Raw genomic sequence first — 13,322 nt, 5'->3', positions numbered from 1 at the left:
CCATAGGGCTACCCTTCGTCAAATGGTTCCCGGTAACACCCCGACTCGGGTCCATCCCGATCGCCTAGCCACACCATAAAGACCAGGACAAGCTCCAAAACAAACCACGCTAGTTCACGAACCTCCACACCACCAACACTTAAAGCCCCCAACTGACCATTCAGCACCCAGCGGTCGCAGATAATTCTATATGAGGTCTAGCGGAAGCGCACATGGAGATCCCATCCACGTGAGGATGACGCCCTGCATTGGAGGCGTTAGGGCCAGACAAGCAAAGTGGACCGATCCTGCGCTTCCTGCGATGACTTGGATGTTGGGCAAGAGGAGAAGAGGGGAGGGGCGAGGGGACTTTGTGAGCCCCAAGCTCGTGGACACGGTCTAGCAGCGGATGTTTTAGTCTGATGAGGGTTTGGACTGGCTTTGTCAAAAGCTTGGTGCTGCAGTTCTGCGGATGTGTCATTCCTTGCCCTGAGTTGCACGCCCGTTTTGGGAAATGCCGCCTTTTGTGGGTTGGTGAAGGCGGCATACACGGACCACCGCGTTGTTGCCGCCTTCTCCTGACTAAACGATGGTGTTGACGACACCTCATCTATTGACATGGCGTGTGGCTGAACATGACTGACCGGAATCATTGCCAAAACGTTAATGATGAGAGATGCAGCTGCGATTCAGAGCTGATTCAATCGAAGAAATCAATCATCAGAACTGTCTCGCCGCTTGGTCGCCTCGTTACGAGCAGAGAAGCTTCATCCATCTGGGTGTAGAAATTCATGAGAAGCTGTCGAGCATCAAGACGTCTCTGAGGCATTCCGTCTTGCTTGCAGCATTACCGACACACTGGGTCATCAAGATGAGAAACCATCTCTCAAGGCTCCTCCACGACGGTTCCTTTCTTCCGGGCATCAAGATATCCACAATATCGTTCCTCCTGTGTTCAGGGCCCAAGATGTCTCCACCACGATGGTTCCTCCTTGCTCTCAATGTGGCCGGCATACCAGATGAAGGCAAAAGGATCATCAAGATGTCTCCCTTATGGGTCCTTGCATTGAGACTCGCCGACGTGGCTTTTCGCTGTCCGGAGACATTGTGCATAGAAGGGTCGGAGAAATACCGTTTCGTCTGCAAGTCCATGAATGCGTCAGGCAATATCAGTTCGTGGTTGCCTAGCGTGGTGCTCGAATCCTAGCAGCCTTGTCATCACAATCCTGATACCAACGGAAGACGACACATTATCACGGTCCATGTGACGCGGACTATCAGGGTATCTCGATCAAGATTCTACGACTCCTTGCTTGCCTCGAAAGGTCGCCGGTATACCAAACTGAGGACAGGAACGTCACTGGCGTATCTCAAGCGCCAACATGGCTCCAAAATGGCTCCAACATGGCTGGCTCCTTCGTCCAATCCGACCAACATGCACTCGCTCAATGACCGGAGACATTTCTGCATTGCGTCGGACACATCTTTGTCGACGCAAAGGCGGCCCCAAAAGCTTCATTGTCATCTACCTCAGAAGAAGATCTTCTGCCCTTCCACGTTCGGCCTGCATTCACTCGAAGCTCACAACAATAGCCCCCGAACGCCTCGCTGAAAGCTCTCGTTACAAATTTCTTCCCACACACGCCGATCTCATCTCGGAGAGGATGCGTGGAGCCGATTGCGATCTCTATCGCACGTAAACGGACCTGCGGTCTTGGAACGCATAGTACCTCCCGAGAGCTGTTTTGGTGGTGCCCTAGGACGACTTTATTTAGCAACTCGACCTGCATTCACGGGAGAGTGACGACGATCGCGTTTGCCATCGACGCGGAGATCCGGGAGTATCTCAGCCTTGCACCAAGGGACATCTGGGTCCTAGGCCGATCATATTCGCCGTCGACCCGAAGACCATACGCCCTTGAAGGCCACAATCCAGTTCGGAGGCCCTGTAACGAGCCCTTGTTAACGTCTGACGTTTCTGCATACGTATTTTCCATCGTGGAACTTGATCCTGCAACCAACGGTGTTCACCGACGGCGTTCACCAACGACGCAAGAAACTCAGATCCCTCCCCTAGCTCCATTACCAGACCTTGAAGATATCCTCTCCCCTCATAGGAATCTCATCCCCCAAATTCTGTCAGCACACCGTCGTCTCACGCCCCATAGGACTCCCAAACGACGTATTACCTAACTGACCACACATGTAGACACATCCTTCTACTCCCACACCGACCTGCGTCAAAGGAACTGCGTAATAGGATCCCGTTCGCCATCGATTCGAGACCATCGCGGTGTAAGGCTTACACATTCGTAATGCCCATAAGGCTGATTAAAAGCCTTGGGGAATGTGTCATCTTGCTTCGGAGGTCTCGGTCACTGCTTCGAACCCGTACGGTCTCGAAGGAGAGAATGATTCCCGTGGGCTGGATCGTTTTTGGATATGTCTTCTTTCGAGGGTATGTCGACTCACGCCAAGAAGGATTATGTGGCTGGTCATATTCGCGACAAAGCAGGGATTGCCCATCGCCAATTCTATTTGCACTTGCAGGCTGACATTTACATCGCTACAAAGGTAAGTTTCTATCAATGTCACCATCTACCCTCTCTGCCCAATCATCCCCTTCCTTTAACCATCAACAATAGTCGCCACCTCGCCCTCTTTCTTCACCTCCCCATTAACCCCCTCCTTCTCCAACGCACTCCTCACCTTCGGCAACACATACCGCCCATAATCAATCGCATCATTCAAATTATCATAGCCTCGAATCGAGATCAAATCACACCCCAGCTTGACATAATCCAGAATCGAATCCGCAACCGTCTGATACGACCCGACCAACGCCGTCGACGCACCCCGTGCGTTCGTCGCCGTAACGGTGGGATACCACAGTGCGCGATCTTGCACTTCGCCTTTCTTCGCGATGTCCAAGAGGCGTTGGGAGCCGACGTTCTGGGGCGGTGGTGCGTTCGTGGGGACTTTGCCTACGCCGGCGGCGCGGTGCGAGTTCAGTGCGTCGAGGGTTCGGTGGGCTTTCTCCCAGGCTAACTCCTCCGTCTCTGCTGTGATCGGGCGGAACGTCACCCAGATCCTCGGGCGGTCGTTGGCTGGTCGACCGGCTTTCTCCGCCTCCGCATAGATTCTATCAATCTGCTCCTTGGTCTCCTTCAAAGGCTCGCCCCAGAGGCCGAAGATATCGGCCAGCGAGCCACCGACTCTGTAAGCCTCGTCCGAGGACCCACCGACGGAGACGGGGATCGTGCCATTAACAGGACGCACGCGGTTCTGGAATTGTTTGAACTGGTAATGTTTACCCTCCCAATCAAAAGCCTCTGTGGACGACCACGCCTTGCGAAGAATGCGGATGTACTCTTCCAACCGCTCGTACCGCTCGACTTTGTTCAGAAAGTCGCCCTCTCTCGCTTGCTCCGCGTCAGAACCCCCGGCGATAAAATGCACCACAGCACGCCCCTTGCTCAACTGGTCGAGCGTGGCGAGGGCTTTGGCCGCAACGGTAGGATATAAAGTGTTGGGACGCAGGGCGATGATGATCTTGAGGTTCTTGGTGTGAGCTGCGATGGTGGCGCCGGTGGTGAAAGGGTCGAAACCGCCCGAGTCGTAGGGCTGCAGGGTGTAGTTGAAGTCGTAGTCGTCTAGGTTGCGGGCATAGCGCTCGAGGAAGTCTGGGTCGACGCCTGAGCCGGGGATGGGGGAGAGTTCGGTGGAGGCGTTGGGGAACGCGAGGGAGATGAATTCGGTAGGCATTGTTTGCTGTGAGTGTTTTGAATGGTTGTACAAAGCAAAAAGCTTATCGTATCGAGGGGTTTGGAGGGGCTCAAGTTGTTGATATACTGCTTATCAAGCTCGGTGGAGCTCTTGAGGCATTGCAACAGCTATCCCCATAATCACGCCTTTGCTGCTGTACAGCCGATGTCGGGTACGGCAGCAAAAGTGCTCGGGTCGTCGCTTCGATATCATTGTGCCTCTCGATTAGTATAGGTGTACAGGGAGAATCGTATGAGGGACGCGTTTGAGTTTGGGTGGATTACCAATGCAAGTTGTGCAGAGCCTGGAGGTCTGAAGGTTGATAGCTTTTCGTACCTGGAACTACATCTCAGCTGTTATGCAGAGCATTCGAAAGACACATACTTGATTCCAGATCCAGCATTGCATGACGACTCATTATTCCTCGCCGCCCTCGAATTCGACCAATGCAGTCCCAGCCTTGCACATATCCCCAGCCCGGTGCACAACCTTACTCACAGTACCATCCTGCGGTGATCGAATAACTGTCTCCATCTTCATACTCTCAATGACAACCAAAGGCTGATTCTTCTTGACCTGCTGCCCCTCCTCAACTTCTACCCTCAGTACTTTGCAAGGCATGGGGGCGAGTACGCTGTTTGCAACGTCTTTCAAGCCGAGAGCTTTTTCTGCCCATTTGGGCAATGCGAGGTGGAGGCGATACTGCTTTCCTTGTTGGAATAGGGTGATATCGTTGGATTCGGGGTCTTGGATGATGGTAGTGGCAAGGCGAGTGTGTGGGAAGAAAGAGGTGAGGGTATGATGAGACGAGTCGTAGTTGCTGGTCGTGGTGAATGATTCGCCGTTGATGGTGATCGAGAACGTGTCGGGCGCGGTCTTGAGAATGCTGACAGAAACAGGTTTGTGCGTCTTCTGAGGGTCCGTGGACGACTGAACGAGTTGGAATTCTCTTGGCTGGGGTGTGTTGCCAAAGCCGACTGTCTGTAGAGGTTGGATTGGAGAGGTAGGAGTCGTCTGTCGAGCTTGTTCCGCTTCCAAGAGGCCAATTGCAGCTTGTGCCCACACTTCATTCGCAATAGTCTCATCTTGGAATAGCTCGGCGTGATGTTTTGGAATGTACCCGGTCTCAACATCGCCTGCGATGAAATCTTTACTCTGGCAAACTTTCTTGACGAAATCGATATTGGTAATTGGTCCAGCAATTTCGTACTGCTCCAAAGCGGTAACCATTTTCTGCAGACTTGACGTTCTGTCCGGACCACTGACAATAAGTTTGGCGATCATGGGATCATAGTGGCTTGAGACTTCATCGCCCTGCACAAAGCCGGCATCAATGCGAACACTCTCCGTTTCTGGTGGAGTGCGAAGGTGCAAAAGCTTGCCTGTAGACGGAATGAAGTTCATGGTCGGATCTTCAGCGTAAATTCGTGCTTCGATGGCATGGCCTCTGCTTTTGATCCGTTCTTCAACTTCAGCTTGTGTGAGTGGAAGCTTTCCGCCTTCTGCAACAATGATCTGCCATCTGACCAAGTCTTCCCCTGTCACCATCTCAGTGACTGGGTGTTCAACTTGTAGTCTTGTGTTCATCTCCATGAAGAAGAACTCGCCAGAGTCATTGTCGAAGATGAACTCAACGGTACCAGCGCCCTCATAACCCACCGCAAGCGCGGCTTGTCGAGCCTTCTCCCACAGGTCTTGCCGAATATCCTCTGCAAGGTTTGGCGCGGGAGATTCCTCAAGGATCTTCTGATGTCTTCGTTGGATACTGCAATCACGCTCGCCCAATGCCACACAGTTGCCATGCTTATCTGCAAACACCTGGACTTCGATGTGTCGCGGTGTGGTGATGTACTTCTCGACGAGCATGATGTCGTCTCCGAAAGAGCTTCTAGCCTCCGACTTGGCAGAGTCAAGTTGTTGCTGGAAGTCCTCTGGCTTCATCACAATTCGCATGCCCTTGCCACCACCACCTTTGACGGCCTTGAGTAGGACCGGATAGCCTATGCTTTTGGCTTCTTGCTCCAGATACTTTGGGTCTTGGTTTGAGCCGTGGTAGCCTGGAATGCACGGAACGCCAGCTTCGATCATGATTTCTTTGCTGCGGCTCTTGTCTCCCATTGCTTCGATAGCTTTCCAAGGTGGCCCGATAAATTTGACTCCAGCGTCCGTACATGCTTTCGCAAAGGCGGCATTTTCTGACAAAAATCCATAGCCTGGATGAATGGCCTGGCAGCCGTGTTCTTTGGCGACCTCGATGATGCGATTGCCGTTGAGATACTGGTCGGTGCTGCCAAGATTGACCGTGAAGGGGGAGCTCAAGGCGTGCTGTGATAGTCGATCTGGATCCGTGTAAAGAGTGGTAGTCCTAATGCCGTACTGTGATGCCGTCCTGCCCACTCTCAGGGCGATTTCACCACGATTTGCTATGAGGATGGACTGCAGGGGTTCTACGGTATCTGGTGTTGATGTTGATTGCCATCGTCGGCCTCTCCTTGGTACAGCAGCACCGGCAGTACTCCGCAGAGCACGAACTCTCGCTATTGAAGACATGGCTGTATCACATCGAGACAGAACAAGCAGAATCTTTCAGACGAACATGTTTACGTGCAGGTGAAGTGAGGGCGCAAAGCCGTGAACTCTAATCGAAACAATACACCGTGAATAGCCGTCTCCGCGTGGAGAAAGGGTCAGGGTTTGGGGCAGGGCGGGAGGAGCCGAGGACGACAACGAGGCGCGACGCGTCGTCCGGAACGGGTATCGACGACGAGGTTGAGAGTGGTAATTGTTGGCTCTGGATGTTTGTTGCTGATATTGCAATTCTCCAACGCGTTTGTTCGCCAGCAAGGAATGTTGGCGACAATGAGGTCAGCGTGCTTGTGGCGTCCCCACCGCGCAGTCCAATCCACGGAAAGATGTCTTTCAGCTACACCTAACAACCTCCTCTGCTCCCCTTACACCACGCCCATCGCACCGCAGGTATACGTCTAGTCGTTGCCTCGTGCCGGTCGGAATGACGAGATAACACCTTCCACCTGCAACTCGACCTGCTCACCCGCTCCGCCGCATTTCTCCCAGCACATGCTTCTCCAACGCGTGGACTGTGCTGCCTCGCGCGCCTAGCTGCATCAAATCCCCGGCTTCCACATGATTTGGCGCACACTCGACCTCCGGCTGCCAGCAGCTACCCGTCTGCTCTCCCCGACTGCTGGACCCGACGCCGCCGTCAAGTAGAGCTGCTGTCCCCGGAATCCCCCCTCGCTTGGAAAGCAGAAAGCTTCAACCATGGCGGACGACTTTGACTATGACGACGGGGTGCTGGATTTTGATGATGGCTGGCTGTATGTCGAGGATGAATTCGATCTGGCGGTACGTCTTGCACTACCCCCGTGTTTCAGCACCATGCATCTTGCCTTCCCGTGCCCATCCCATCGGTGTTGACACCTGCTCAAACATCAGTCGCTGATTTGATATTCTGTTAGGACGAGCTCGCCGAGGGCCAAGTACCCGACCCTGGCTACAGCGGTACCAACAACGAAATTGACATGGATGGATACGAGTTCGACTTGTTTGGGTACTGGGACGACCTGGACTACGGAGACGACTCATACTGGGATTACGGCATACCCGACTCGAAAAGCAATGCTTCAGACAATGCAGGACAGAAAAGGAAACGTGGAGTTGGCAAACCAAATGGCTCCCCTGCCAAGAGAAGGAAGACCAACGAAGGAGGTGAAACATTGGCTGGAGAGTCCGAGCCACTCGTCTTTCGAAGTCAAAACGACAGATATCAAGCGTACAAGCAGGATGCGCCATTGGTGAAGGCGAAGGCCGCGTTTTCTTTCTTACCAGATTGGCGAGAGCGTTTTGCGGATGAGGAAGGCCCTGTACTGGTTACGAAGATGCCACCGGATATGCGCAAAGCTGCAGAGGGTCACGATGTGACACCGCCCAAGGCACGGCAGCTAGGCGAGGAAGCGTATGAAGAGGGCGATGATGAGGAGGATGACTGGGAAGACGAGATGGAGGAGGACGAAGAGGGTGGCATTGCACTCGATCCAGAGATGCTGAAGTCAATCTTGCGGGAGAAGCTTGGGGCGGCGGGGCTTGATGGCATGGACGAAGCTGCCTTTATGCAGACTCTACAGAAGATGCTATCCGGCGAGGGCGGGGAGGATGAGGCGGCCGGAGATCTTGCCAACGCGCTTCTCGGCAAGCTGACGTCTGGTTCTGGCGATGAAGCTCTGTCAGGCTGGCTCTCTGGGCAAGGCGTTGCGCTCGAAGACGACGATGCATCGAGCGTAGCCACCGGTGAGGTTGCAGAAGCTGGAGGTAGTGCCGGCGCCTCTCGGAATGCCACGCAGACTTCGCCGCCGGATAGCGCTGTCGAAATGAAGAAGAAAGAAGCAGGCAGCACGCAAATGCCTCTGCATTCTGGATCTCCGACCAAGTCTACCAAGAAGAGAGCAGCAACGGTGGAGGACGATCAGCCAACGAAGAAGCACAAGAAAGTCCAGTTCGATGTGCCGCCATCATCGGAGAGCAACCCCACCGCTCCAGAAGATGTACCAGGCCCTCCAACAAGCGAAGACCCACACATGTCAGAGCCCACTGTGGCGAGCACGCGAGCAGCCAATGCCGCTGCGGTAGATGTGAACAAGTCAGCCTCGAACGAAGCAGAGGAAGAGGATGGCGTCAAGCAGAAAGGTGGTCGAAAGCGCAAAGCGTCTTCTGCAAATGAAAAGCCAGTTGGCAAAAAGACCAAAACGAGGGAGTTGCAGGATCTTGGACCGCTACCAGAGGCCCCGTCGCCGGCGCCGCCTGCTAAGCGGACCAGAAGTGCGAGATCAAAGGCAGGAAAGTGATGGCATGCATCTAGGCGGCACGCGTGGAGTCCATCGATGGCTCATGGCTATGGCTATGGCAAGGCTTGGTGGATACATGAATACGACAGGAAACGTAGCTCTGTATATCAGATGCGCTCAGTCCATCGAAACCACCCATACATATGGAAAAGTTCGCGCGAACCTTTATCATGCCTGTCCTTTGACCTTCACGTGCCAAACATATATCCATCGGCCAACTCCGCTAAGACTTCTCGGCTGAATTCAATTTTAGCGCCGGCAGGAGCAGCGATACTAAGCCGCTCTTCGTCCGACTTCATTTGTTCATTCTCTTTCCTTGTGCACTCGCTCATTTTGACTTCAGCTTGTGGATCAATCAAGATATACCGTCATGGGGTCTATAGCAACAGACGAACGTCCGACCGCCGTTAGCGTGAGCCTCCAAGAGCTCAAAGACGGCAACGTTTCGCTCGAAACTCTAGAGCAAGCATTTGGACCCGCTTCGTTAGGAATCATTATCATTTCGGGCCTGCCTGAGGAGTTTGCTAGTTTGAGGGCGAGGTTGTTGAGTTATGCGAGTTATCTTGCGAATTTACCGGATGGGGAGTTGGGTAAACATCCTTTTCTCACCACATACATTCGAGCGGATCAATGAGCTAATCCCGTCGATAGCGAAAGTCGAGAAGCCCGAAGCGAGGTACAATGTCGGCTGGTCTTGCGGGAAGGAGACCCTCTCGAATGGACAGCCTGATACGTTCAAGGGATCGTACTACGTACAACCGATCCATAATGAAGAACTCGAAGCGAAAGCCCGGGAGCTGTATCCCCATATCCCAGATATGACAAGCCCGAACGTCTGGCCCGACGAAAAAGTCCTGCCGGGATTTCAAGACGTCTTCGAAACGCTCTGTCGATTGATCGTCGACGTCGCGGCTCTGGTGGCGAGGAGTTGCGATCGATATGGCGTGGCGAAATTGGAAGGGTACAGAGAGGGAACGTTGGAAAATATCGTGCGAGGAAGCGTGAGCACGAAAGCGAGATTACTGCATTACTTCCCCCCTCCACCATCGTCCAAAGAAGACGAGCAACCACCCTGCTCAGACGACGACTGGTGCGGCACGCACACCGACCTCGGCGCCTTAACCGGCCTCACAAGCAACATGTTCATCGACGAGACCCTCCACCCGCCCACCACTTCCTCCCCCATCACCGACCTCCCCGAGCTCGACGCACACCCGGACCCCAAAGCCGGGCTCTGGATCAAAGACCGCGCAGGCCGCACCACCCAAGTCCACATCCCGAGGGACTGTCTTGCTTTCCAGACGGGGCAGGCGTTGCAGCTGATTACGAGGGGGAGGTTCCAGGCTGTGCCACATTTCGTGCGGAGTGGGAGTGGGAGGGGGGCGGGCGGTGGGATTGCGAGGAATACGTTGGCGGTGTTTACGCAGCCGAATTTGTGGGAGGTTGTGGATGAGAGCAGAAAATTGGATTTTGCGGGGTTGGCGGGGGAGGTTTTTGGGAGGACGTATTGAGATGCGATGCGATGCGTTGGGGTGGGGTGGGTTGGGTTTAAGCAGGCGAGACTACTGGTGTTGTTCTGGGGATGAATGGGCAGTGGGTTTGTCGTTCACTTGCATGGACCGTGCATTTCTGGGTACAGGCATGCTAGAAGCAACTCGCTGAATCCAAAACTCCTTTTTTCAACCACCACCAGCATACAAAATTCCTCGCCCATTCTACACCCTCTCCCTCTTCTTCAGCAACCCACTCACCAAATCCCCACCGACCTCCATCCAACCCTTCCTTGCCCCCGCAACCCCAATCAAACCCACAACTAACCCTCAATCCTAGTCCCGCCATCACCAACCGTGTCGAGAACCTCTCCTCAAACGACCCATATCTTGCGCAGCGTCAAATAACAAGGGCTTGAGGGAACATGCCTTCGCCCCCACAACCACTCCCATTCTCGACAGGTGGGAGAAGGTGTTTGACGCTCGTATCGCCCGCTGGGCTTTCCGAATTGGAAGGAGCGGTGGAGGCGGTTTTGGGTTCGAGAGAGGAGGGAATTGTTTTGGGAATTGGTGATGGGTATGTTTCGTTTGATTACCTCTCTCGCTCCTGTGCGTTTATGTTGGTTTTGGAGGTTGGTGGGAGTCTTTGGTGAGGGTCCTGGGTAGTTCTCTCATTCAAGGAGATAGAGGTAAGTGCGAGAAGTGGAAGTGGAATGAAGAACCTTGGTGCACTGATTTGTCTAGGCTCGAAAAGAACTCGCATGGATCGATGAACTATACCCTCTCTTCTAACCTCACCTTTAAGCTCATCTTCACCTGGGTATCCTCCACCCACCACTCCGGCCGCTCCGCCAAATGGATCTGCAACAATATTGTCAGTCAAACGCCTCCATCACACATTCCACCGCATGAGACGAAGAAACACTCACCTTAAAACTCGCCACCAGCGCAGCAATCCCCTTCTTCATCTCAATCCTCGCCAAATGCTGCCCAATACAATGCCGCCTCCCATAGCCAAACCCAAACCCAGCGCGATCCATCTCCGCGAACTTCGCCTTCTCGACATCCAACCACCGTTCCGGGCGGAAGACCGCCGCGTCCGCGCCGAAGAGCTCGACGTCGGCGTTGACGAACGTCTCACATATCGACACGTCCGTGCCGGCGGGGATGCGCACGCCGCTGATCTCCGCGTCCGCGGGCGCGACGGTGCGCTCGAAGCAGTTGGGGCTGGCGGTCAGACGCATGGATTCGTGGATGCAGGCGTTGAGGTAGGGGAGGGCGTCGACTTGGGCGAAGGTGGGGGGGTCGGAGAGGTTGGCGTGGAGGATTTCTTGTTCGAGGGTGGAGAAGATGCGGGGGTTTTCGAGGACTCGTAACAGGACCATTGAGGCGTTCGAGGCTGTTGTTTCGGAGCCGGCGTGGATGGTTGAGATGGTTAGGCCGAGGACGTCGTTGGGGGCGATTACGTCCGGCGCTGCTTGGCTGGCGGCGAGATATCTTCCTAGGAGATCATGTCCGGCGGCTTCTTTGTCGACGTCCTTTCGCTCCTGGATTCGGTTCAAGGCCATCTGCACCAACGCGCTGCCTCCCTTCTGCGGCTTCTGCGCGAATCGATTCTTGTAGATGAGCTGTTCCAAACTCGGCATCGACATCCACAGACCCCAGTGCCTGAAGCGGGCGGAGCCACTAGCGAAGACGCCGTCGATGTCCTCTCCATGCTTGAGATAACCGCGACTCTCACCGAAGGCGACCGTGGCGAGGGTATCGAAGGACCAGAAGCTCAGCCAGTGGCGAAGATCGATTTCAGAGCCGACTTTGGCGCGGAGCTGAGAGATGAGGAGTTGAAGGACGCTGTCGATCTGGCCCTCCTGTTTCAACCATGTTGATTGCGAGAAACCGACAGAAATATGCCTCTTGACCTCAGTAATGTGTCTCTCGTTGCGCGTGCCAATTAGTGAAGCCACAGGCTTGCCATTATTGACGACGACCATAGGCTCATACGATGCAGCCTTCATCCTGTCAATCTATACCTTGTCTCTTGAACGGGGCCATCAACATACCTTCGGAAACGGACGATTAATCCCATAAATATCCGCCACAGCATCCGGCTTTGCAAAAGACACGCGATTCGGTCCCCATCTCACCACGGGTCCATACTTCTCGTGCAACTCTGGGATGAAGTCGGAGTATGGACGACCGGTCCAGATGTTGATCGTTGCCCACCAATCCGTTAAAGACGGGATGATAGGTCCTGGGATGTGTTGTAGTCGGTAGTAGCTTCGAAATAGCGAGGAGAGGGCGACGACAGCTAGTGCGGATGGAAGTATGATCAAGAAGCTGAGCGTGGGACTGCTGAGGATGTTGTCCATTGTCAGTCGATGATCAAATCGTTTCGTGTTTGGCCGGTGCTTGCACGTTGTTCAAATCCGCCGGCGATCAGAGTAACGTCGAGAGAGTATCATAGATAGAAGAGCTGACCACAAACCACCGCCTGTCGGCTGTGCATTGTACTGTCCGACTGAGTCGACTTGACCCTGGTAGTCAGCACCAGCACCGAAGGACGCAGGGCAACGACGCTAGCAGTCCTCGCACAGGGTCATTCGTACACCTTCCCCCGCCAGGCTGACGAGGTAGTTCTAGTAGGCTGACCATTCAAGCGCGTAACTTACGCCAGATCCATCCAGCTTGATCGCAACAAGCTTCTGAACCCTATCTGGCTTAGTTTGGCCAACGACATCATTCTTCGAAAGTCCCTCGGGGCCGTTTTTCCGTTCTTTCCATGCCCATCATACAGTCGAGAGTGAAGTGGCATGTTCCCGTAGCTCGTGGCTTCGGAGAACATCTAGTACTCGTGAGGTACAGGTGGAACCCCAGTTCCAGTTCTGCATAGAGGATGCAGTGGATGTCCCCGAGCGCGCGATGCTCTCTCAGGGCAGAACCTTCTACTGGTACTACCCCGACCAAGCCTAAGCGATGTATGATCAATCTGGCAAGAAACGACAGGTACGGTTGTAAGCATGACCTCAGCTTCAGCATCCGTTGGCTTGGAGAACAGTACCGACTCACCTGCCGACTGGACAGCTCGCCAGTGCGTTCAATAAAATATCCTTGTCCCTGCCTGCTAAGCTAAGATGGTCAGCTAGCTAACTCCCAGCTCTGAGGGCATGGAGGCTCTGTCAGCTACGCGAGGCGGGGCTTCATTGCGAGTTCCGGCGCCGGTATAAGA

The 13,322-nt window shown here is 54.2% G+C and overlaps 5 protein-coding genes across 5 annotated transcripts; 2 read left to right on the top strand and 3 right to left on the bottom strand.

Annotated features, from left to right (window-relative positions):
• Window positions 1-2,607: 2,607 nt before the first annotated feature.
• M409DRAFT_25125 (uncharacterized protein) lies at window positions 2,608-3,744 on the bottom strand (the record flags this gene model as incomplete). Its single annotated transcript, XM_033807550.1, has 1 exon — window positions 2,608-3,744. The coding sequence occupies one exon, from the start codon at window positions 3,742-3,744 to the stop codon at window positions 2,608-2,610; it is 1,137 nt and encodes a 378-aa protein (XP_033665621.1).
• Window positions 3,745-4,161: 417 nt separating this feature from the next.
• M409DRAFT_67827 (uncharacterized protein) lies at window positions 4,162-6,294 on the bottom strand (the record flags this gene model as incomplete). Its single annotated transcript, XM_033817572.1, has 1 exon — window positions 4,162-6,294. One exon carries the CDS (start codon window positions 6,292-6,294, stop codon window positions 4,162-4,164), a length of 2,133 nt encoding a protein of 710 aa, XP_033665620.1.
• Window positions 6,295-7,026: 732 nt separating this feature from the next.
• On the top strand, window positions 7,027-8,606 carry M409DRAFT_25123 (uncharacterized protein; the record flags this gene model as incomplete). The annotated part of the gene is made up of 2 exons (XM_033807549.1): window positions 7,027-7,110; window positions 7,224-8,606. 2 exons carry the CDS (start codon window positions 7,027-7,029, stop codon window positions 8,604-8,606), a joined length of 1,467 nt encoding a protein of 488 aa, XP_033665619.1.
• A 370-nt stretch (window positions 8,607-8,976) lies between these two features.
• M409DRAFT_67826 (uncharacterized protein) lies at window positions 8,977-10,117 on the top strand (the record flags this gene model as incomplete). The annotated part of the gene is made up of 2 exons (XM_033817571.1): window positions 8,977-9,196; window positions 9,258-10,117. The coding sequence occupies 2 exons, from the start codon at window positions 8,977-8,979 to the stop codon at window positions 10,115-10,117; spliced, it is 1,080 nt and encodes a 359-aa protein (XP_033665618.1).
• Window positions 10,118-10,870: 753 nt separating this feature from the next.
• M409DRAFT_56535 (uncharacterized protein) lies at window positions 10,871-12,465 on the bottom strand (the record flags this gene model as incomplete). The annotated part of the gene is made up of 3 exons (XM_033813319.1): window positions 10,871-10,957; window positions 11,026-12,105; window positions 12,157-12,465. 3 exons carry the CDS (start codon window positions 12,463-12,465, stop codon window positions 10,871-10,873), a joined length of 1,476 nt encoding a protein of 491 aa, XP_033665617.1.
• Window positions 12,466-13,322: the final 857 nt, after the last annotated feature.

Source organism: Zasmidium cellare, assembly GCF_010093935.1.
Source record: "Zasmidium cellare ATCC 36951 unplaced genomic scaffold M409scaffold_25, whole genome shotgun sequence".
Taxonomy (NCBI): Eukaryota; Fungi; Ascomycota; class Dothideomycetes; order Mycosphaerellales; family Mycosphaerellaceae; genus Zasmidium; species Zasmidium cellare.
Note: the sequence above shows the minus strand (reverse complement) of the source record. Positions and strands in the feature narration are given on the sequence as shown.